Below are 25,381 nucleotides of genomic sequence, written 5' to 3'. Positions count from 1 at the left end.
AATATCTTTTTAATAGATATATTATATTATTTTTATTAATATAAAATAAATTTTGTTAAAAATATAACTAATTATAAAATTTGTTAAAATTTATTTTAATTGTATATTTAAAATTAATAACAAATATCATATTTTAAATATAACTAATGGTATAGCTAATACCAGCAGAGGATCAATAATTATTAAAATAGTTTCAAAAAATTATAAAATTTATGAAACATGACGAATAAGCAAGAACTATACAGTAAAACATTATAAAAAAATTAAATTAAATATATATACCTACTTTAATATTAAAATTTATAATAAAAATATAACAATAGTATCATACAAGTACAAAACTAGTATAGTAAAATTAACTTAAGAGGGCAAATATACTTTTAGGATGAGTTTAAATTTTATAAATTTCAAATTGAATGAATTAAGTTGGGTTGGTTAACTGCATGTTATCCCATCATTTTATAAATTCCAAATTGGATGGATTAAATTGGGTTGGTTAATTGCATGTTATCTCATCTGCAAGCATCCCCAACTCCCCTAACTCTGTGCATGTGCATCGCTAATATTGACCAAATGTTTTGTTTCCCAATAATATGGTTCTCCCGAGAATTCAACTAAATGCATATATACTGCAAACTATATCATGTCAATTAGTAGATTAACACAAGGTAAAATTAATTTAAATACTTCTTGAAATCTGCTATTTCAAAAGATTGCACACTCTCCAACACAAACTCATATCTTTTGGTGCAAACATGTATTCAAAAAAGAAAGTAAATGACATTCAAGTGCACTATTGCAGTCTAGTCTAGGTTCCGGCAATAAAGACACATCAGAATCCGACTCCAGTCTAAAAGAAACAAAAAGGGGATATAGGAAAAATCCAAGAACATATCATCTCAGTGTAGCAAGTTCAGGAGGTTGAACCCAAGCAAATTCCTCTTTGTAAGCCACGCTTCCATCACAAGAGGCGCTACCATCACAAGAGGCTTCACATGTATAAATGACCACGGTTGACCAATCAAGAGAATCTGCATCATTTTTCACGCCAAAGTGGTATAGTAGCTGTGGCATAATCTGTAAGAAGAAAGACAGCTTATTCATACACAAAAGAACATGTACACAGTAGGTAGTTGTAAGGTAGAGTCCGCTCACACATTATCAACTTAAATTCCAAGTAAGAAAAAAAAAAAAAAAGAAGAAGAGGTAAGATAGCTCTCACTACCTGAACCTCAAAGCAGCGAGGTCCCCCACAGTAGCAGCATGTAGGAATGTCAGTCTCTGATGGCCGGCCACCTGACATGGGCCATAGAGGTTTGGCTCCAGCATCCCTGCAATACCTGTTACATGTTTGAATATTAACAACCGCTTGCTTATATCCCATGCAATGCGTTGCACATTTTCTTTTTCAATATTTGTTATCTTATTAGTTATATTTTAGTATCTTATTTCATTTTATTTATTCTGAAGAGGTGTTTATATATATATATATATATATATATAGGCCAACATTCCAGAGAGTTACTCCTTATATGGAGTTACATAGTGCGCTATTGTAAATTATTAATTTTATTATAAATTCTATTATAGAATACATATAAAACGTGATTCTAATATAGAATACTATAAAATATATCTATTTTAAGTAATTTAACACTTAAAATTTGATGAAAAAAGTATATTTTCGAAACTGATTCTACAACAGAATAATTCTTGATGATTATTATTCTGTTATAGAATAATGTTGAGATATTGCATAATTTTAGATGATCTTTGGAATAAAAAAAATTGTATAACTTCGTTTGCTGTTTAATAATCAAAATTTGCAATTATATTCCATAAAAAATATACTAGAATATATATTATGTATATATTTATAATGGTGTGCTACGTAACTCCATATAAGAGGGTATGCTATGGAGTGCTGCCCTATATATATATAAATTTACAGCAGTACGTGTGTTTTACTCAGAATAGGTATTCGAAAGAAAAGGGTTCATAGTATTTATAAAAAGTTCATAACTTCATTTTAAACAGATAGTTATTCTACTCTATGTATTATAAATTCCACCAAGCCTAATAGAATTCTAAGAAAGATCAAAAAGCCTTTAGCCTTTGTACAAAGTTCATATTAAATGAGTCTACTCTATTTCTTAACAAGGCCCGTAGTAACGACCAATGTATGAACATATTATCTTTAGTTCGGCTTCAATATAATAGTATAAATTAAAAATACAGCAACTAGTAGATATGTGAACTATAGGTGGAGCACATGTTTATATGTAGTCAATAACCTTAGATACCATATACAGCAACAACAATTATAACAATAATTATGATGACAGCAAATACCATGTAGAACACAATGACAATAATAACAATACCATGTAGAGCATTCACTAGGCTGAATCCAACTTAGTACTGTTTTTAAGTTTCAGAGTAGTTGAACATATACCTCAGATCAAAACAACAAAGACATAATACTCGCATCAACATTGAGTACACGTATATAACCGGGAGACTACACTTTCATCAAAAATGCGAGATACACTATGATGTAGGTGGGGCTGGCGATTTCGGGTTTCGGGTCGGGGTCGGGTCGGGTTGACAGTCGCGGGTCAAAATTTTTACCCAACCCCGAACCCGACCCGCACTACCCGTGGGTAACACGAACCCGACTCGAAAAATATTATTTATTAATAAATATATTTTTAAATAATAAATAAATAACATTTTAATTCAAATAAGTTATATTAAATTAAATATTTTTTATTGAATTTAACTAATAAATATTACAAAATAATATAAATATATGTATTTTATATAAATATAATAATGTTTATATCATATATTAATTTCGGGTCAATTTCAGGTAACCCGAATTCAACCCGAAAATGACCCGATTTTTTCGGGTTGATTTTGGGTCAACCCGAATTCAACCCGAACCCGAAAAACCCCAACCCGAATTCGTATTTTACGGGTCGTCAGGTCGGGTCCAATATTGTCACCCCTAGATGTAGGACAAGATAACAAAATCCAAGATCAAACACTATCATGTGATTAAATTGTAATTCCCGAGAACAATTGATCACAACCAATATTATTTCCTGAGAAAAGTCTGCTTACATCCAAGATGAATAAAAGTACGCGCAAGTGCTATAAGTACCAAAAAAATAACCCTGCATACTCGGTAGAATACACTATAATAAAAGATGCGAGATACACACTATGATGCAGTACAAGATAACAAAAGCAAGATCAAACACTATTGGGCGATTAAATTCCAACCCAATCACTAGACCAAAATAATTCCCGAGAACAACTGATCACAACCAATATAATTTCATGAGAAAAGTCGGATTATAATCAAAGATATATAAAAGAATGTACACAAGTCCTAGGAGTGCTATAGGTACCGTGAATATAATCCTAATGGGCTACCGAACAAAAGCCCAGAACATGCAGGCTATATAAACAAACCAAACAATATAAAACATGTCTACTAATAAAAACCCAATATAATAATATGTCTAAAAAACTATAGAACAAGACCGATCCTCATCACTCTAAGTATGTCCGGTGTGGTACTATTGTTCATACTATTAATTAAATCATTGTTTAAAATTGAAAATTAACCTTTTAAATGTAATTAGCTAGGGACAAGTGTTTAGAAATATCTGACCCGAGTATGATGTACATCTTGATGCAGGACTGATTAATTAAACAGAAACTTAACAATTTATTTATTCCTAATAAACTACTTAATTACTAAACTCTTAGCCCCACATATAAAACAGATAGATAAATACATTATTTATCTCTACACTAAACAAATATAAACTAATTATTACACATAGATAAATACATTATTTATCTCTAAACTAAAAATATATAAACTAATTATAGCTATTTATCTCGTTATACAAAATTACAAACATATTCAAATCAGATTTTCCACGGTTCCACCACATTTTAAAATTATAACTAGAAAATTAAAGTTTTTTCTAATCATATTTAGCTTTTATATTGAAGTTTTTTTAATCATATTTTGCTTTTGTTTGATGGCAAAAAAAAGGGTACATATTTTACGGTAAACCAATTACCTTAAAACTTGAAGAGGGGCCCTTAAAACTCGCTCCTCAAAAGTGGCCCAACTTTTTTGGTCTGCATCTGCCTATTTTCCGAAAATAAAAGCAACCTATTAAAATAAGGCCATATAATCATGTACTTGACAAATGGGTTCAGGACAGAACTCAAACCTTAAAAACCTTAATACTGAATAGCGCTGGATCAAATTCTTCATCCTCATTGCATGCTGATGCCAACCGAGTAGCATAACCACCATTTTCAAACATCAGATTCTCTTTAGGTTCAACGCCAATACCAATTTTAAATTGTGGCCAAATAGTATAACTCGAAACTGTTTGAGAAATAGAAATAACAATTAGCTGGTTGATGCATATTACACCAGTATCACCACAAGTGAATGTCAAGTGAAATGAATTGTTACATTCGTAAACTTCATTTACAAGGTTCAAAACTTTATATACAAGCAACAATTTAGGGAGAGGAAGCAATGCAGAAATAAAAAATAAGGATAACAATGAAAACAATTTCACACATTTAGTATCTATGACTAAGAAACTGCGCAATAGATCTTCAAAAATGTAAATTTTAGACAAAATGCCTCACTATTACCGTCAAGACTAAATGTCGATTCTTTTCTAAAATCAGCTTCAGTAAAAATTGTATACTTTTTAGGGATATTCTCGATAGTAGCACTGTAGAATTGGCTTTTGCCAATAATATTCTCGATGGTACCACTCTAGAATTGGCTTTTGCCAATAGTAACATGGTGTACCCTTGGACTTTTATATTTTATCTATGGTACCCTTGTACTATCAGCCAAAAAGTTAAACATAATGATCCAAAAAGTTAAACAGAATTAGAAAAGGCGTAATCCCTTTTGAAAATTGCAATTTTGTTTACTTTTTATTTTGTTTTTCGTAAAATTCTAAGTAAAATCATTTGTAAAATATATAATATATAATATTAGGATAATGGTTTGGAAAAATAAAAATGATTCTCCAATAATATAAAGAATAAAGTTGCTTATCTTCTGGTATTTTTAAAATATTTTTAGGATCAATGTATAATTAAATTTATATTTTTATTGAAATATTAAAGATAAATGCATTGATACCAGTAAAATTATTTAAAAATGACTAACATGAAAGTTGCATTTATTGCATTTATTTTTCAAGCATTACTGTATTTAATTTTATATTTTTTTAAAACTCTACATTCAATTATTCATTAATCCTAAAAATATTAAAAAAACCAAGGGAGAGCTTATTTTATTTTTTATATTATCGAGGGATCATCTTAATTTTTCCAGTAGAACTTCTAGTGTTGGGAAAGTCATCCTTGGAAAAAGCTCTACTTCAACTGACCATTATCCCATTATTATATATTCTACAAATGATTTTAATTAGAATTTTACCCAAAAAAAAAAGAGAACAAAATTGCAATTTTAAAAAGGATTTGATGCTTTTTTCCCTCATTCTTAACGTTTGTTTAAAGTCTTGAACGACAGAAAGTGTATATATAAGAAAGAAATAAGAGTATAACGGTACCATGGATACTAAAAAAAGACTAGAATGGTACCGGGGATATAAGTCAATAATGTAATGGTACCACTGGTATGCCAATTCTCCAGTGGTACCATCAAGAATATCCCTAATTTTTATGCTAAAGTATCTTCATTTCTACTTAACTCTTACCAGGCTTAGATCTAATGTGCTGAGGATCCACAGCCAACTCTCGACATTCAGATTGAGCAACCTGTGTTAAGCATAATTTACAAAATCTAATAATAAGCCAATTTCCATTAAAATATTAAAAAAATTGATTAAATAACTGACTTAGAAAACCTGATGCTTCTCAGAACAGTAATGTGCACTTCCACAATTGCCACAAACATTGCATCCTTTCCAGGTCCTGCACCAACTGCATAATCTAGCTATAAAAAGAAGGAATTCTATATAAGATCAGAATGATGATATAAGAATGTAATATATATCACTGATGATAAGCATATGCGTCAATTCGTTTCAATGAGACATTATTTCATATTCTTTTCCTATAAATACAGTAGGAGAATTATACATTAAGTTGAAACTGCAAAAAAATAAAATTAAAAAAAACCACTACATGGAGAAAAACTGAAATGATTGTACATTTATTAAGACGGAGAATATAGATGATAAATTAATAAGAGATCAAAGCTGCAGTACCTTTGACATTCTCATAATGATGTGAGACTTCATAAGTGTAAAACTGATTGGAGCGGGCCAACTGGCAACGGAACACCTTCACACTTCTAAAAAGGTTCAGAGAAATTAGTTAAGACAGCGATGCAAGACAACATATTCAAGCAAAAGATTATATGATACCACAAGTATAATCAATAAATATTATTCGCAAGAGGCATTTATAAGTGAACCGAGACAATATGTATAATAATGTATAAATAGTGGAACAAAACCCTAAGGTGATAAAAAACCAAAGCCCCAAAAACTGTGGGCTACCTTGAAATCCAATATTAGACTAAAGTACTAAACAATTAGATATAAAAGTCTAACAGTAAACCCCTCTAGATCCCCATAAGACAAACTATGAACTGATGTTGCAGAACTGCAAGTATTTTTGGTACTTAAGTGTATAGAAAGAATGAATTATAACATGAATGAGAAAAAAAAAAGAATGTAAAAATAAAATAAGAATGAAGGGGATTAACATCTGAATTAGCAAATACCTTCTAGATGGATTATCTGAAGGATGCTTCCGCTGCTCATGTTGGTCTTGCAAAAGACACTTCATAGAGGGACACATGAATATAAATAAAGCTCTGTGAAATGCTGACTCCATCTCACATAAGGGGGCATATAGCTACAAGACAATGAAGATAAATGCTATCAAGAAACAAACACACAGAAATCAATGAAGAATAGATCGCCCAAGAATCGAGATGATTATCTCTTCAACTATACATGCAAAACAGTTGGAGACACTGAACAATGTTATAGAAGTAGTAAGTAGAGTTCAATTCTAAACTTAATCCTTCAAAATAAACATAAGATAAGATTATTTAATCCATAGGATTAATATTGATGGGACTAGTTATCCTAAATTATTATCTAGGGATTATAATCCCGTGAAACAAACATGGAAACAAATACAAGCTATGTTTGTGTATGTTTGCAAACTAATGTCCAGTTTCGCTTGTATTGTAACTAATGTGCTCATGTGTTATAACATATATGTTTGAAATGCTTGTATTGAAACAAGCATCCACATAGCAGATAAAGGAAATAATATGCAACACATATTCACAAGCAAACAAATTAACAAAAAAGGTCAATTATAAAAAGTAGAAAAAATGACAACAACATCCGTTTTTTTAAGTTTCTAAACAAAAATAACCATTTTTAAATCAGTGGACAATCATGATCGTTCTATTAAATAAGTCTGAAATGCACATACTAATTACCTACCAACTCATGTGGATCGTTGTCTGGGGTGCAAGGTGGGAGGCAATAACACTGAAGTACATGTAGGATGGCCTGTGGGCTTACTCGCTGATATATAATTGCAATACGCATTTATAAAATGCATATTAGGTTCAATACCCAGATATAGGATGCATATTTTGTTATAAATATTTCATAATACTTGAGCCTGAAATGCATATTACACATTACTCCAACCTAGAATGTGTATTCCACCGGTTAAAATTGACCACTTTTTTGAAAGCAGTTATTTTTGTGATTCTCATACCCAAAATAGGTTATTCTTGTCACTCACCCTAAAACAATAACACGTAACATAAAATTTCCTTCCCTTTCCCAACATATGCCCGAAGATAATCTCTTTCAAGAAGTAGTAGTTTGTAATCTGTGGATAACCTAAATAATATATACAATACAACCTTAACAAATTTAAAAAGTAATTTATGAATCAAAATGGCATACCTGAACCAAAAACTGTAATGGATCGCCACAAATACCACAATTAATAGAGGTACCGGATGGTAAATTAAGCGGATCCAACCAAGCCTATAATCCAAAAAGATAACAATAATAACTCAAGCAATTCAACAATTTAAACTAAAAATCAATACATGTGTGAGAATTTTAAAAATTACTGGAAAGCCTCCCGCTAGGGGTTTGAATGGAGAAGGAAACCGATCAAGTTTAATTTTTTTTATCAATCCTAGCCAAACAACTTCTTCGTCGTCTTCGTACTCTTCTTCACTGCTGCTGATTTCTAAAGTTTTCATTAGATTCTCTGCCTTTCCTCCTGACATTTTCTGGCTATTGAATTACTCAGGGAAGGCGGCAGCTATTTAGGGTTTATACGGTTATGAATAATAATAAGGGTTTTGTAAATTTTTTATATACATATGTTGGCTTTGAGTTTTAGCCCAGGCAGGAAGCATAGACGCAGCGATTCGCCAAACCCTCGCCTCTGTTGTCCTCTGTTCTTCTTCTATTTATATACACGTCTATTTGATATATAGAATATATTGGGTGATTTTCCTTGTAAATATTTTGTCGATTTATTGTTTGAGCTAAACATCTGAGATCTGAAATTCCAAAAATAAAATTATACTTTTTTTTTGACAAAAATCAATGAAATACTTATCTACAATTTTTCAAAAAAAATATATCGTTTTACGGGATATACTTATAATTTTTGCCCATTTTTCTGAATATATATATATATATATATATATATATATATATATTATTTTCTTTTCTTTTTGTACGTTTGTGTTACATAAATAAAATAAAATAAGTGATCCAAAATATATTCGGGAATTGGTAAGAATGATTTTTCACAGTATTAATCGAAATTATATTAAAATAATAACCAATATTTGATTATTGTAATAATCGCCGAAACTATTGATTATTGTAATATCTCGTACGTTACTCTTAAAGACAAACGCAGTAGTATGATCACTGAAGCCTTTTAAGCTCCTGGAGATGCCAGTTGATCACACCGTTGTGCCTTTTTTTTTTTTTTTTTTTACCTTTTTAATAAAGATTTAAATATTAAATAATATTTTCACTAAAATATTTAAGAAATAATTTACAAAACTTTGAGATCAAAAGGGGAAGTGTAATTTATGATAGAGAATCAGAGATTGTCAAATAATTTTTTAGATATGGGGCGTGGTGAAAGTAAGCTTGTACTTTTTAGCTGAGTTAGGGGCAGATATGGTCCATATGGAGTATCCGTGTCTATAAATGAAAGCTTTTATATTATCTTGTCAGTAATTTGCTAATCATCAAAGAACGAAAAGAAATACAAGGTCATGGTAGTGATTGCACAGCCGTTTGGAAGAGTATTTGATCTCTGGAGCCTCGATATGGGGCTTGGCTCTGGTGACCCTCGTTTTATGGCTGTCAACGAGGAGGATCTTGGACCTGGAGTTGTTAATGATGCTGATGATCAGGAAGATGCTGTGGTGAATGATCAGGAGGAACATGTTCAGGCAGGAAGTCGCAGCAAACTATGATGAAGTGGAGGTTGTGGAGAACTGGAGATTATGGACTAAAGGTGTGAGCTGGTTGCTTGGGAATAGTAGAAACTATTAGGTATTATCTATGTTGTTTTGTTTGGTGTACTGGGAGGGTCTTTTGTGAGGTTCTAGGCTAATGAAGGAGAAAGTAGTGCTGGGGAAAAGCTTATGTTTGGCTAGATAGTTATTATGATGCTTATTCTATCGGGATGATAATTATTCTCTAGAGGTCTGCAAATCTTTTGATTTGCACTGATGTACTCTTTATTATATCTAATGAATCTTTTGCTTTTCAAAAAAAAAAAAGAAATTGTCATAATAGAAATCATAATTCAATCACACATACACTACATAATTTGAATAATTTCTGGACTCTGTGTTCTCTCAATTAAATCATCATCATTACAGCTCCGAATGCTGCACCGATCCATAAGAATTGTGTTCCAAATTCAGCAGCTGCAGAAACTTCAGGTGCTGGAGCAGGAGATTCAACCTGAGGTAACACTGTTATTGCAAGCTTCATGTTTCCGGAGGCACAGTGAGAAGCTATGCTGCATAAGTACCATTTTTTGCCTTCACTTGCAAGAGTAATCACATCACTCCCGGTAGTGAGGGCAACACTTGTTGCGGAGGGTGTGCAACTCTGAAATGAAGCTAAATCTGCTTTGTGAACATTGTGAACTCCAGCAGGGTAGTTAAAAACTGCACACCAAAGAAGTAATGATTAGATACCAATGTCACAATGGCTTCGTGTTCTTTATAATATTAAGTGACTACTTTTAAAATGTTGAATGAGAAAATTTTAACATGCTGCATTAAATTAATTAGATAGATGTAAGTAATTGACGTACTGAGTTTATCGCCAACATGAAACTCTTTGCCAGCAGCCCATGTTTTGTAATCGAAATTCGTTTTCCAGCCAGCTTCATCTCCAACCACAAAGTCTGTAGCCAAAGCTGGAGCAATAATTGCTGAAATAAGAGCTACTGCGACGAAAAAATTAACTGATGCCATTAAAAGAAATGAAAGATTAGTATCAAAGATATAGCTAGATCTTCTCTTCTTTCTTTAACCCTGATTGCTTGTGATATGCTTCTGGTAGTCAAGTTCCAATTTATAGAGATTGTTAACCGAGTGAACAGCCGGCTGTCAAAAATTTTCGTGTGCCATATGGAACTAACAGCCTCATGATATTCTTTTTGGCATGATTTGTTCATCATTAAGACAATCTAAGTCCGCTAATTAAGTGTTTGTTGCAGACTAAGTCAACTAATACTACTTTAAATTCCCTAAGACTACATTCAACTGAATCAGGGACACAAAGTGTGGAGTGTACATTTAGAACTTAGAAGCATTGCCAAAATAAGATTCTACCAAGGCAATATAAGCCTATATATTGCAACTCACCAGATATTCTGAACTTGTTTTATTACGATTCTCATTAGTTGATGATCAATCCTCATCAAGCTTAATCAGAAACTGTTATCCATACATTTTTACAGTCATACTGTTAAAAAAGCTGCCTCAGTTCACTATCATAAAGAGCATACCAGATCTTCCATACACAATTCATACTTTTTAAGGGGTTTTATATGAATGTTAACAAGTCCTCTTTCAATTCATATTATGATACATGACACAATGTTCTGAAATTCGATATCACAAGTTGATCCCAGTGGCATTGATTTCTTAAAGACCCTTCACCCGGGGCCAAAACTAGTACTTAGCACGTAAAAGTCATTAATTATAAATTACAAAACTAACAATTTTCTCAACAAAACAAATTATAATCATTCAAAACTGAAAATATGCATAACAATAAGAGGAAAATAATGATGAAAAGGTTACCCACATGAGGAATCACAGTGAAGATCCCATCAAAATGCAATGCTGCAGACAAGATAATATATTCTCAGCTATCCAAAAAAAATAATATAAACACAAAAAACTCCTAATAGGTTATTTTTGGGAGGATTTGAGAAATGGGTAACGATGAAAATTATTTTAGCTTCTATTAAGTGGTCAATAACCTCTTCTAAAAACTTTTAAGTACGGAAAGTAATACAAATATATATGAAGAAATGAGAGATTCTTCCTATTAAATAATTGAGTTAAATATGTTAATGTGTTTTTCGGTTAAAGAAATGTTATTGAACTTTTGAACCCGGATTATCGTTTCATATGATCAAAATTTTGAGAATAGTGTTTTAAAATTGACAGTTTTTCTCTTTCTTTATATGAGTGGTATTTTACAATATGATAATTTTTTTTGATAGGCAAACAGATTGCTGGTACTTCTTAGAGGCTGATATGGAGTGTCTGTAAATGAAAGCTCTTATTTTCCATTGATCAACAAACAAAATGCAATTGTAATAAATAAAATCATAATCAACACAAATAGCAATACATAACTAGAGTAATCACTGAACTCTCTGTTTCTCTTAATTAAATCATCATCATTACTGGTCCCAATGCTGCACCGATCCATAACAATTGTGTTCCAAATCCAACAGCTGCAGATTCCTCTCTGTGTCCCATTACTTGAGGTGCTGGAGCAGGAGATTCTCCCTGAGGCAACACTGTTATTGCAAGCTTCATGTTCCCGGAGGCACAGTGAGAAGCTATGCTACATAAGTACCATTTTTTGCCTTCACTTGCAAGGGTAATCACATCATTTCCGGTAGTGAGGGCGACACTTGTTGCCGATGGTTTGCAGCTCTGAAATGAAGCTAAATCCGCTCTGTGAACATTGTGAACTCCAGCAGAGTACTTAAAAACTGCACACCAAAGAAATAAATGATTACTTTGCATTCTCTTTTTACAGAGAGAAAATGCGATTAAATCATGCAAGTGGCAAATGTAAGTGATATGAAACAATGTGTGTGGAATTAGGCATTCTATTGAATCAGAACAATTAACAAGTAATTGACGTACTGAGTTTATCACCAACATGAAACTCTTTGCCAGCAGCCCATGTTTTGTAATCGAAATTGGTTTTCCAGCCAGCCTCATCTCCAATAACAAAGTCTGTTGCCAAAGCTGGAGCAATGATTGCGGAAATAAGTGCTAATGTGACAAATATATTAATTGAAGCCATTGTAACAAAAGATTAATATCGAAATGATATAGCTAGATCTTCTCTGCTTTCTTGAACTCTGTTTGGTTGTGATATGCTTTGGTACTCAAATTTTAATTTATACAGATTTTCAACCGAGTGACAGCCGGCTTCCAAAACATCTTATGCGCCATATGTAATTAACAGCCTCAGAATATTTTTTTCGAGCATGATTAGTCAACCATTAAAGACACAATCTATGTCGATTGACTAATGTTTGTTGTTAGACTGAGTCAATAATCATTTTAAGGTTGCAATGCCGATTAAGGTTAGCCGGCTCTCACTCTCTCAGAATCGGTATAAATTACAGACACCGTCGAGAGTATCCTCATCAAGCAGAACATATGAACAATTCCTCCTGACTTAATTTGTTCCTCAAAATCAAAAGGCCTCTAACAGTACTTTTTGTTTTTTTGGCCTAGAGGATTTGTGAAATGGGTAATGACGAAAATTATTTTAACAGTAGTCATAATCTTCTGTCCTGTTCCAAAAAATTTTAAGGACAACAAACTATAAATTTACATGAAACATAGGTTTTTTCCAATGAATAATTGAGTTAAAATATTAATAAGTTTTTCGGTCTGTTTCAAAAAAAATAATAAGTTTTTCGGTCAAATTTTTTTTTAATGAATTTTTGAAGTGATTTTTGCAACTCATCTTTAAATGTAGTTTGATTTTGCATGGTTAAGAGTTTTGGAAGTGCTGCAGCTCGTCTTTAAACGTGATTTAATTTTACATATAACCAAAGTTGATCAAATAGTTTTATATGTTATCTTTAAAATAATTTTCTAATAACAATTTGAATATCAAAATTTTATTATATAAGTATTATGAAAAATTATTTACAAAATTATGCGATCAATACATTCTAGAATCCGTGTTAATGTCAAAATAAATAAATAATTTATGATGGAGATCATGAAAAATAAAATTACTTTTTTCCTTATTTTATAAGAATTTGTTATTATAAATTATGATCAACTTTTTTATAGACAACTGGTACTTCCTCGATGCAAAATGGAGTGTCAATAAGAGCATCTGAATGATGGCGGCTCTGTTGTTGATTGTCACAAATCTTATACTCAATTTTATTTTTGTTATTTATGACATGTAACATATTAATTTAAATTATTTTCAATATTCAATTTAAAATATTTAAATTACTCTTTAAACATATAATATTATATTGTAACATATATAAATGTATTGTTTATTATTTTAATTTTTAAAGTTGTAATATTATTAAGTGTAAAAATGTCATTTCATTGTTAACTAAATTTTTGAAAATTTTAATAAAGTAAAATATGTTTAAATTCGATTAATATTTATTTTTAATTTAAAATTTTATTTTAAAATATTAACATAAATATAAAATTGTTATAAAATTATCATTTAATATCTTTTTATTAAATATATTATATTATTTTCACAAATATATAATAAATTTTTTTTAAATTTATTTTCATTGTATATTTAAAATTTTAAACAAATATAATATTTTAAATATAACTAATGGTTATAGCTAATACCAACGGAAGATTAATATATACTTATTTTTAATTTAGAATGTTTACTTCAAAATATTAACAAAAATATAAAAATGTTATAATATTATCATTAAATATATTATTTTATTTTCACTAATATAGATCAAATTTAGTTAAATTTATTTTTATTATATATTAAATTTTATAAAAAATCAATATTTTACACGTTCACTAAAATTTACATTGATCAAGGAACAATAAGAAATTGTAATAAGTAAAATCATGATCAACACATTACACAAATACACAGTAGCAATACATAAATACATAAATAGAATGATTACTAGAGCTCTCTGTTTCTCTTAATTAAATCATCATCATTACTGTTCCGAATGCTGCACCGATCCATAACAATTGTGTTCCAAATCCAGCAGCTGCAGAAAATTCATTCCTGTCTCCCATCACTTGAGGTGCTGGAGCAAGAGATTCTATCTGAGGCAACACTGTTATTGCAAGTTTCATGTTACCGGAGGCACAATGACTAGCTATGCTGCATAAGTACCATTTTTTGCCTTCACTTGCAAGAGTAATCACATCATTTCCGGTTGTGAGGGCGACACTTGTTGCAGGCGGTGTGCAACTCTGAAATGAAGCTAAATCCGCTTTGTGAACATTGTGAACTCCAGCAGAGTACTTGAAAACTGCACCCCAAAGAAATAAATGATTACTTTGCATTCTCTTTTTACAGGGTAAATGCCATTAAATCATGCAAGTGGCAAATGTAAGTGATATGAAATAATATGTGTGGAATTAGGCAATGTGTTGAATGAGAACAATTAACAAGTAATTGACGTACCGAGTTTATCGCCAACGTGAAACTCTTTGCCAGCAGCCCATGTTTTGTAATCGAAATTGGTTTTCCAGCCAGCGTCATCTCCAACCACAAAGTCTGTTGCCAAAGCTGGAGCAATGATGACGGAAATAAGAGCTAATGTGACAAAAATATTAGTGGAAGCCATTGGAAAAAAAGATTAATTTCAAACTGATATTAGCTAGATCTTCTCTTCTTTACTGAACTCTGTTTGGTTGTGATATGCTTTGGTGGTGGTACTCAATTTTAATTTATAAAGATTTCTAACTGAGTGATAGCCGGCTTCCAAAACATTTTCGTGTGCCAGATGTAATTAATAGCCTCAGAAAATTCTTTCTGGCATGATTAGTTAACCATTAAAGACATAATACATGTCGACTGATTAAACGTTTGTAGTCAGACTCGGTCAAATAATCATTTTAAGGTTGCTATGCCGATTAAGGTTAGCCAGCTCTCACTCTCTCAGAATCTGTATAAATTACAGACACTGTCAAAAAGTATCCTCATCAAACAGTTTAAGACAACAGAACATTTGAACAGTTCATCCTGACTTGATTTGTTCTTCAAATGGCAACTATCTTTTAGTTACATTAGCTATTATTTCAGCGATTGTAGCTCCAGCTTTGGCAACAGACTTTGTGGTTGGAGACGACAGTGGTTGGACAATCAATTTCCATTACAAAACTTTGTGGTTGCAGTTTACAAGTATCCCGCCGGAGTCTATAATGTTCACGGGGCAGATTTAATTTCATTCCAAAACTGTACACAATCTTCAACCAGACTTGTTTTGCAGTATGCATATAGACAGTACTCTTTCGAATTTCATTTGAAACTGAGTTAAGAAGCCATGAAATAACCATATCGTTGCTTCGTTTTCAGCAGGTCCCGATTGTGTGCCATCAACAAAACCGAGTTTAAGCTTTGCAGATAGTGCAATCCGTACGTATCGACTCTAGTGATGATAGTTTTGATGTGTGAGAACTTCAGTTACTAAAGAAATGCCAGGATGATCATACGAACTCAAGAAGTATGGATGATTGATGTCAATAACAGTTGAATTTGCCATTGAAGATGGTACAGAATTCTGTTAAACTGACAGGCTGGACATTGCTGGACATTATGAGCTATCATAACAGAATTCTGTTAAACTGACAGCCTGGACAGCACATTATGAGCTGGCGATAACGGTATTACTTCAGCTAGGCTCCCCTGCACCAGCACCTACTGTATCTGCACTCTGCAACTTCGGAACAGTAGCTTCTAGATATTTGGCATGCATGGACTTCTGCAGCATTTGGAACACTGATGATATTGATTCTTTAACTCATGAGTTCATTGCTATCAACAGGAGTAAATTATGATTTTTTTTTTCATTTTTTATTATATACTTTTGATCATTTTTTTACTTAACAATTAATTGGTAAGATTTCTTTTGTTTGCCATATATATAAAATCTTCGGGATGTGATTTTTGTACTCTTGTGTTTATTTCTAGATATATATTATGATTTGATTTAGTTATAAAATACTCGTATTATTTGTTATATTAACAATTAAATAATATTTATATGAATTTCACTATTTGACATATAAAATCGGAATTAAAATAATATAAATTACCTTCATCCTTTTTAGTTGTCAAATTTTGATTTTTAATGATCAAATTGACCAAATTTTGACTTAAATTTATATATAATATATAATTAAAGATATTATAAAATTAAATCACTATAAATAAATATATTTTTTTAAATTTTCATTTTTGATTTTTAAAATAATAAAAAGTTTTACTTAATTCTTGATAAAAATGATTATTTTGATCATAAAATATGAAAGGCCGATAGCTAGAAAACCGGAAGAACTATTTCTCTTTAAATTACCTTTTATGAAAATTATATCATAATATACGTTCACTGTATAATATTTTTATTTCTCTTTAAATTACTTTTTATGAAAATTATATCATAAAATATACGTTCACTGTATAATATTTTCATACGAACTTATCAATATATATATATAAAGGAGGATGCGGACGTCTCTAGAATTGTTCCATTCAGTCTTCTGATTTTTCTTAAATTTCGGATAGAAAATATAGTTATAATTCAAAAAATAAGGTTCAAGAATTCTAAAAGTAATACAACTCTTTTCTTATATATAAAGGAGGATGCGTCTCTAGAATTGTTCGATTCAGTCTTCTAATTTTTCTTAAATTTCAGATAAAAAATATAATTATAATTCAAAAAATAAGGTTCAAGAATTCTAAAAATAATAAAATTCCTTTTTTACTGGATTCAGTGTCTCTACAAACTCTCCGTTTAATTTTTCTAATTTTTGAGAGAAAATAGATAAAATAGATAAAAAATAACAATCATAAGAGAGATATAATTCTAAGTAGTTAAGAAGTAGTAATCTTAACAAAAATATAATAGCTAAGATTTGTGAAATTCTAAGCAGTTAACAAATAGGATTCTTAAAAAAAAGAGAAAGAATTCTAAACAACTAAAAAATAGGAATCTTAAGAAAAATCTAATCTATATTATAATATTTAATTTTATCATAATTATAATAATTATTGATTAATATTGTCTTTGATTCCATTCAGTCTTCTGATTTTTCTTAAATTTCGGATAGAAAATATAGTTATAATTCAAAAAATAAGGTTCAAGAATTCTAAAAGTAATACAACTCTTTTCTTATATATAAAGGAGGATGCGTCTCTAGAATTGTTCGATTCAGTCTTCTAATTTTTCTTAAATTTCAGATAAAAAATATAATTATAATTCAAAAAATAAGGTTCAAGAATTCTAAAAATAATAAAATTCCTTTTTTACTGGATTCAGTGTCTCTACAAACTCTCCGTTTAATTTTTCTAATTTTTGAGAGAAAATAGATAAAATAGATAAAAAATAACAATCATAAGAGAGATATAATTCTAAGTAGTTAAGAAGTAGTAATCTTAACAAAAATATAATAGCTAAAATTTGTGAAATTCTAAGCAGTTAACAAATAGGATTCTTAAAAAAAAGAGAAAGAATTCTAAACAACTAAAAAATAGGAATCTTAAGAAAAATCTAATCTATATTATAATATTTAATTTTATCATAATTATAATAATTATTGATTAATATTGTCTTTGATTGGAGGGCGGGTCAAACAATTTTTTTATTACTATTGTGTTTGACATGGAGGGCCACTTAAACAAATTTTTATATTAATTATAATTTTTTTTATTAATGATATGTTTAACGGAAACATGACTCAAAATAACTTTTATGCAATTTTAATATTAATTCGTATCAAAATTTATAAAAAAAATTCTTAATTAGTATTGTGTTTGAGGGGAGGGCGACCCAAATTAATTTTTATCAAAATAATAATAAATTTTCCATTAACATTATGTTTGACAGGAAAGCGGCTAAAACAAATTTTTATTTAAGTTATAATGTATTTTTTTTATTAAAACGGGACCATGACTTAAAATAATTTTTATCCAATTATAATCTTTAACTTTATCATAATTATAATATTTTTTTTATTGAAAGGGGCCAATGCATATTCCTTAATTATATACGCCTGTGATAAGGCCGTAGCACGGTAGCAGTTGTTGCAGCACTGAATATGTTAACGGAACATGAGTCAAAATAACTTTTATACAATTATAACATTAATTTGTATCAAAATTTATAAAAAAATTTATAACATTCAGTCTTCTAATTTTATTAAATTTCGAATAGAAAATATAATTAGAATCCAAAAAATCAGTTTCAAGAATTCTAAAAATAATACAATTCTTTTTTTACTGGATTCACTGTCTCTAGAAACTCTCCGTTTAATTTTTCTAATTTTTGAGAGAAAATAGATAAAGTAGATAAAAAATAACAATCATAAGAGAGATATAATTCTAAGTAGTTAGTAAGTAGGAATCTTAATAATAAAATTTGTGAAATTCTAAGCAGTTAACTAATAGGATTCTTAAAAAAAAGAGAAAGAATTCTAAACAATTAAAAAATAGGAATCTTAAGAAAAATCTAATCTATATTATAATATTCAATTTTATGATAATTATAATAATCATTGATTAATATTGTCTTTGATTGGAGGGCGGGTCAAACAATTTTTTTATTAGTATTGTGTTTGACAGGAGGGCCACTTAAACAAATTTTTATATTAATTATAATGTTTTTTATTAATGATATGTTTAACGGAAACATGACTCAAAATAAATTTTATGCAATTTTAATATTAATTCGTATCAAAATTTATAAAAAAATTCTTAATTAGTATTGTGTTTGAGGGGAGGGCGGCCCAAATTAATTTTTATCAAAATAATAATAAATTTTCCATTAACATTATGTTTGACAGGAAAGCGGCTAAAACAAATTTTTATTTAAGTTATAATGTATTTTTTTATTAAAACGGGATCATGACTTAAAATAATTTTTATCCAATTATAATCTCTAACTTTATCATAATTATAATATTTTTTTTATTTGTATTGTGGTTGATGGTAGGACGACTCAAACTAATATCTATATTATAATTTTTTTTATTAGTATTGTGTTTGACAAGAGAACGGCTCAAACTAATTTTTATCTATATTATTATATTTAATTTTATCATAATTATAATAATTATTGATTAATATTATCTTTGATGAGAGGACCACTCAAACAAATTTATATTAATTATAATGATATATTAACGGGAACATGAGTCAAAATAACTTTTATACAATTATAACATTAATTCGTATCAAAATTTATAAAAAAATTTATAACACCGCCGCGAAGCGCGGCTTTATAAACTAGTTACTATTATAATGGGTTAAATGGCGTTTTGGTCACTCAACTGATCGGAAACTTGCAATTGGGTCATCCAACTCAAAAAACTGTCAGTCACATCATTATACTCTTAAAAATTTTCATTCAGGTCACTGGCCGTTACACTCCGTTAAAAATTTGACGGAAAGCTGACTAAGCGTCGTGACTTGGCTTAAATAAATCCACCGTGGCATGTACAGTCAGCTGAAGTGGCATTTTGGTCACTCAACTGACTACAAACTTGCAATCGGGTCATCAAACTCAAAAAATTTTCATTTAGGTTACTTATCATAATATTCGTTAGAAATTGAAAAAAGAAAGAATTGAAAGCTATCATGCAGCACCTTTTTTGATCTCTTGAAAATTTCGAAACTTATTAGCAAATGAAACCAATAAACACACATAAAATCATTAAATTTCTTATGGAATTTTCCACAATGACCAAAAATTAATAAAAATGACAATAGATTTTTAAGTTTGAAGTTTTTCGAAAATGGCCTTAAAATAGGATTAAATATCAAAGTGGTCACTGAAGTGAAGGTCATATATCATTTTGCTCATTAATCTTAACGGGATCACATTTCAATTATTAAAGTCATAATAAATATCAATCAAGTAACTCCAAATTTTAGTCCAAGGAGTAAAAATATTATTTATAGAGTTTGACACATTATTTTTGATAATATATTTATATTTTATCAATTTATTTACTATTTATTTTTAAGAGAGAAAAAAAAGGTGCTGCATGATAACTTTTAATTCTTTCTTTTTTTTCAATTTCTAACGGATATTATGATAGTGACCTAAATGAAAGTTTTTTGAGTTTGATGACCCGATTGCAAATTTGTAGTCAGTTGAGTGACCAAAATGCCACTTTAGCTGACTGTACATACCACCGTGGATTTATTTAAGCCAAGTCACGACGCTTAGTCAGCTTTCCGTCAAATTTTTAACGGAGTGTAACGGCCAGTGATCTGAATGAAAATTTTTAAGAGTTTAATGATGTGACTGACAGCTTTTTGAGTTGGATGACCCAATTGCAAGTTTTCAGTCAGTTGAGTGACCAAAACGCCATTTAACCCCTATTATAATCAGGGATGATCATTGATCCATCCTAATTTTATCCGATTAAAATAGTCCACCTTATACAAAAGTTGCAATAAAACCTAGATTCTTTCATTACAGAACATAGATGCACCTTGTACGTAACCTCAATGACCACTGTCCAAACCGAATCTCTCCCACTAGTTTTCCACCATAGATCACCCCAATTCAGCTACACCTTAACCGATTGGCTCCAAACCCGTTTCCAACTACTCGAACCCGACGACCCGAACTTCCCTAACCTGTCCCACTCCGTGCGGGCCCTCGCAGTCGCGGGGCCCTCCCCCCTCACTGCCGAAAATATCCGCCAGTTCCCGTCGCTGGAGCTGGTGGTATGCGGCGGCGTGGGCGTTGACCATGTTGACCTGGCCGAGTGTAAGAGACGTGGGGTAAAAGTTACTAACGCGGGGGATGCTTTTACTGCTGACGTGGCGGATTATGCTGTTGGGTTGTTGATTGATGTTTGGAGACGAGTTTCTGCGGCTGATCGGTTCGTTCGGGCCGGCTTGTGGCCGGTCCATGAAATTTTTCCTCTAGCTTCGAAGGTTGATATCTTCGATTCTTAACCTTATTTAGTAGTCAGTGATTGATTCGTTAAATTGAATATGTAAAATTTTAAGTTAAGGCAACCAATATATACTCCTAGTCCTCACATGAAATTTGCTTGACACCACTATATCGAAATCTTGCCTTGCAACTGTACAGTTGCAGGGTTTTTTATGCTGGACAAGATTAAAAGCAATAAAAAGATAAAAGAATATCCGCTAGGCAGTCGTTTTCTATTTGTTAACTTGTGTATTTTTAAATGGACAATTCATGTGGTATTTTAGATTCTCTGGTTCCCGATAGCAGAACCAGGACTAAAATTTCTAATACTTAACAAACTAGTACAGTAATTTGGTGTATAACCGTTTAATTGGGATGTGGTAGTATCTATTTCTTCCTGTTTGTAAGCTCTTCTCTTTGTTATGTCTAAGATGGTTATGTAACTTGCTCACTGTTCTAATATGATCTGTTATTATCTTTATCAACTTGCTTTTATGCGTCCCAAAAAAAAGCATTGAAATTGTTACGTGCGCAGCTAGGGGGTAAGCATGTTGGAATTGTGGGACTGGGAAGAATTGGATTTGAGGTTGCTAAAAGGCTCGAAGCATTTGGCTGTGAAATTGCATACAATTCAAGAAGGAAGAGGACACAGGTTCCGTATTCTTATTACGCCAATGTCAGTGATCTTGCAACCAACAGTGATGCTCTAATTGTCTGTTGCGCATCAACCAAGGAGACCTACCACTTGATCAACAAAGATGTTTTGACTGCTTTAGGAAAGAATGGTGTTGTAATAAATGTTGGTCGTGGAGCTCTCGTTGATGAGAAGGAACTAGTCAAATTTCTGGTGCAAGGTGAGATTGGAGGAGCAGGTCTTGATGTGTATGAGAACGAACCTCATGTGCCTGAAGAGCTGTTTGGACTAGACAATGTTGTTTTATCTAATCATACTGCTGTTTGCACACCAGAATCCATGGCAGCATTAAAAAGTGTAGTTATTGGAAACTTGGAGGCATTCTTTGCAAATAAGCCCTTGCTGTCTCAAATCGTGATCGAGTAAGACACTATAAAATCCAGCCTATTATATTGGTCTTGCAAAATAAGTAAACAGTCGGACCTCCAGATTAACAGGTGGCTAAAATTCTACTATCGATTTTATACTTCTTCGATTCTGTGTGGTTTGTACTCTAAACACTGGATTGAGACAGCAAAGGCTTTTTTTCTTTGTTGTTTTGTTACCTGGTGATTTGCTAGTGATAAATTTCCAACAAACATCTAGTGCTGCATTCATTACTGCAGTCTGCATTCATTTCTTTGCTGTTTTGTTAGCTGGTGATTTGCTAGTGATGTTACAGTTTGCCTCCTGTATCTCTAATATTGTCAGCTAGTAGTTTGCAAGAGCAATATCTTTTACTTTCCATAAAAGAAGAACAAAATTCCAAAGGAAAACATTTGAATGGCTTCCTTGCAAGGATCTAACATAGCCTGTGAAACTCGTCCATTGGTTCTAATTCATCAATGGTCAAGTTCAAACCTCAACTTCAATGACTGGCTCCAGGCTCGTTTCCGTCTTCTGGAGCCCAACCACCCTGCATTTCCTTTCTTGTCTAAGTCCTGCAGGGCTCTTGTTTGTGTAGGTGCTGCTCCACTCACCAGTGAAAACCTCAGGCAGTATCCTTCGCTTGAGCTGGTGGTTGGTACCAGCACTGGCTTAGACCATATTGACATTGCTTTGTGTCACCGTAGTGGTGTCAAAGTCACTAATGTAGGAAATGCCTTCTCTGAAGATGTTGCTGACTATGCCGTTGGTCTGTATATGGATGTTCTTCGTCGAATCTCTGCTGCAGATAGGTTTAGCCGGACTGGAATGTGGCCGGTCATGGGAAGTTATGCTCTAGGTTCTAAGGTTGACTCTCTCTATATAATCATGAGTTTTTCCTTTTATTAAATAAATCAATTTTGTCATTATAAATTAATAGCTGGGAAGTTTCTAACAATGCAGTTAGGAGGCAAACGTGTCGGAATTGTGGGACTGGGAAATATTGGCTTGTTGATTGCCAAAAGGCTCGAAGCATGTGGCTGCATAATCAAGTACACCTCAAGGAAGAAGAAACCAGATATTCCGCATCTTTTTTATGCTAATGTTAGTGATCTTGCAGCCGACAGTGATGCTCTCATTGTCTGCTGTGCCTTAACAAAAGAAACCCGCCATTTGATCAACAAGGATGTTATGACATCCTTGGGGAAGAATGGCGTGATCATCAACATTGGTCGCGGAGCTCTTATTAACGAGAAGGAACTAGTTGATTTTCTGGTGCGAGGTGAGATTGGAGGAGCAGGTCTTGATGTGTACGAGGACGAACCAAGCGTCCCAGAAGAGCTTTTTGGATCAGACAATGTTGTTCTATCTCCTCATAGGGCTATTTGCACCCCAGAATCTATGGCGGCATTGCAGAATGTAGTAATCGGGAATTTAGAGGCATTCTTTGCAAATAAGCCTTTGCTGTCTGAGATCAAATTTGAGTGATGATATTCTACCTTTGTTCTTCAATTGTATGGTAAGCATATCTACCTATTTGCATCAATGATGCGGAATGTTAAAAATACAATATGATGCAATAATTTTTCTTCGTGTTAAATTGTTAAAGCTAAATAAAATTGTGTCATATTAATAGAAGTTAAATACAACACTCAAGACAAGGAAAACTGGAGCTGAACAGAACAAAAAATAAGGTAGAAGACACAGCCACAACCGGCTAAGATTCGGAGTTATAGATTCCTCAGCATCCTCATCATCAAGCAGGATTAGCGTCTCAATAAATGGCCTTACGCGCTGCAGTTTATAGTACTGGAGCCTCGAAACAAACCTCTTGGAAACTTTAGTTGTCGTATTACAGCAAACCAGTCCTGAATCATCGCTGTCGAGCTCCAGAAACAGAGCTTCACCGTTATTTCTCAAACCTACGACACGATGGAGGTTATAAGAAGTGGCCCTTTCCAAATCAATGGCATATAACTTGTTCATATTTTGATCATATGCTTGTGCCATACAACAGCGCCGCGCTGCCCATCCTTCTGAGTCACTTGCATCTGTGGATCCGAAAACAGCAAGAGAGTGTTCACCGAGAGGCGTCAAGTAGAGATCTGACAGCTTCTTGTTCCATGAAATCAACGTTTCCCTCAAAATCCCAGTTTTTAAATCCAAAGAACAAATCATCCAGCTTCCACTACTTCCTTTTCTTCCTACAGGCCAATGCAATTTCCCATCTACATACGCTAAATCGCGATCAGCAGACACGGACTTAGCAGGGACTCTTTCGGTGATGGTCTTCCAAGAATTAGTCCTCAAACTATAAACATCAACAGACAAGCCCTGCCCTGTAGAAATCTTGGCAACCATATGATCATTCACTTTTTTGTCAAACCACAACCCGAAACACGAACGACCATGATCTTTATACCTTGGAAGCTCCTTCACCCTTCGAATAGCAGGGTTCCAGAGCCATATTGGACCATTGTAGGTCTTTGTATAACAAACTAGCCCATTACAACATCCGTGTACAACCATTCCATAACTCTGCTCCCCCGGAAACAACAACCTGTTACGTTCAGCTAATGATTCAGTGTCATTATTTATCGACACGTACCGGTCCCTACCACTAGGTGACTTGAAGTCACACAAGAGATACTGATCATTATTTTTACGACGTAGATGAAGAGTAATGAAAACAGGGGATTTGATACAAGAATACCATGACTTAGAAACAGAGGTGCATCGAAGAATAGACTTATTGCAGGGTATTTTAACAAGAATTTGCATTAAGAGATCTTCAGGTAAGCAATCCAT

The 25,381-nt window shown here is 31.9% G+C and overlaps 5 protein-coding genes across 5 annotated transcripts; 2 read left to right on the top strand and 3 right to left on the bottom strand.

Annotated features, from left to right (window-relative positions):
* Positions 1 to 669: 669 nt before the first annotated feature.
* Positions 670 to 8,554, bottom strand: LOC108206436 (uncharacterized). The gene is made up of 10 exons (XM_064088418.1): positions 8,207 to 8,554; positions 8,034 to 8,117; positions 6,818 to 6,951; positions 6,297 to 6,382; positions 5,934 to 6,022; positions 5,784 to 5,844; positions 4,260 to 4,420; positions 4,104 to 4,174; positions 1,226 to 1,340; positions 670 to 1,077 (listed from the first exon to the last, which is right to left on the bottom strand). The coding sequence occupies exons 1-10, from the start codon at positions 8,366 to 8,368 to the stop codon at positions 895 to 897; spliced, it is 1,146 nt and encodes a 381-aa protein (XP_063944488.1). The 5' UTR covers positions 8,369 to 8,554; the 3' UTR covers positions 670 to 894.
* A 1,366-nt stretch (positions 8,555 to 9,920) lies between these two features.
* LOC108207864 (uncharacterized) lies at positions 9,921 to 15,333 on the bottom strand. The gene is made up of 6 exons (XM_017378295.2): positions 15,048 to 15,333; positions 14,564 to 14,892; positions 12,524 to 12,695; positions 12,042 to 12,366; positions 10,441 to 10,655; positions 9,921 to 10,291 (listed from the first exon to the last, which is right to left on the bottom strand). The coding sequence occupies exons 1-6, from the start codon at positions 15,208 to 15,210 to the stop codon at positions 9,978 to 9,980; spliced, it is 1,518 nt and encodes a 505-aa protein (XP_017233784.2). The 5' UTR covers positions 15,211 to 15,333; the 3' UTR covers positions 9,921 to 9,977.
* A 5,664-nt stretch (positions 15,334 to 20,997) lies between these two features.
* LOC108209980 (glyoxylate/hydroxypyruvate reductase HPR3) lies at positions 20,998 to 22,843 on the top strand. Its single transcript, XM_017381206.2, has 2 exons — positions 20,998 to 21,533; positions 22,070 to 22,843. The coding sequence occupies exons 1-2, from the start codon at positions 21,099 to 21,101 to the stop codon at positions 22,592 to 22,594; spliced, it is 960 nt and encodes a 319-aa protein (XP_017236695.1). The 5' UTR covers positions 20,998 to 21,098; the 3' UTR covers positions 22,595 to 22,843.
* A 143-nt stretch (positions 22,844 to 22,986) lies between these two features.
* Positions 22,987 to 24,192, top strand: LOC108209979 (glyoxylate/hydroxypyruvate reductase HPR3). Its single transcript, XM_017381205.2, has 2 exons — positions 22,987 to 23,440; positions 23,537 to 24,192. The coding sequence occupies exons 1-2, from the start codon at positions 22,991 to 22,993 to the stop codon at positions 24,059 to 24,061; spliced, it is 975 nt and encodes a 324-aa protein (XP_017236694.1). The 5' UTR covers positions 22,987 to 22,990; the 3' UTR covers positions 24,062 to 24,192.
* A 10-nt stretch (positions 24,193 to 24,202) lies between these two features.
* LOC108207862 (F-box/kelch-repeat protein At3g23880) lies at positions 24,203 to 25,381 on the bottom strand. Its single transcript, XM_017378292.1, has one exon. The coding sequence runs from the start codon at positions 25,379 to 25,381 to the stop codon at positions 24,203 to 24,205; it is 1,179 nt and encodes a 392-aa protein (XP_017233781.1).

Source organism: Daucus carota, chromosome 2 (assembly GCF_001625215.2).
Source record: "Daucus carota subsp. sativus chromosome 2, DH1 v3.0, whole genome shotgun sequence".
NCBI lineage: Eukaryota > Viridiplantae > Streptophyta > Magnoliopsida > Apiales > Apiaceae > Daucus > Daucus carota.
This window is presented reverse-complemented; position numbering and strand designations above follow the sequence as displayed.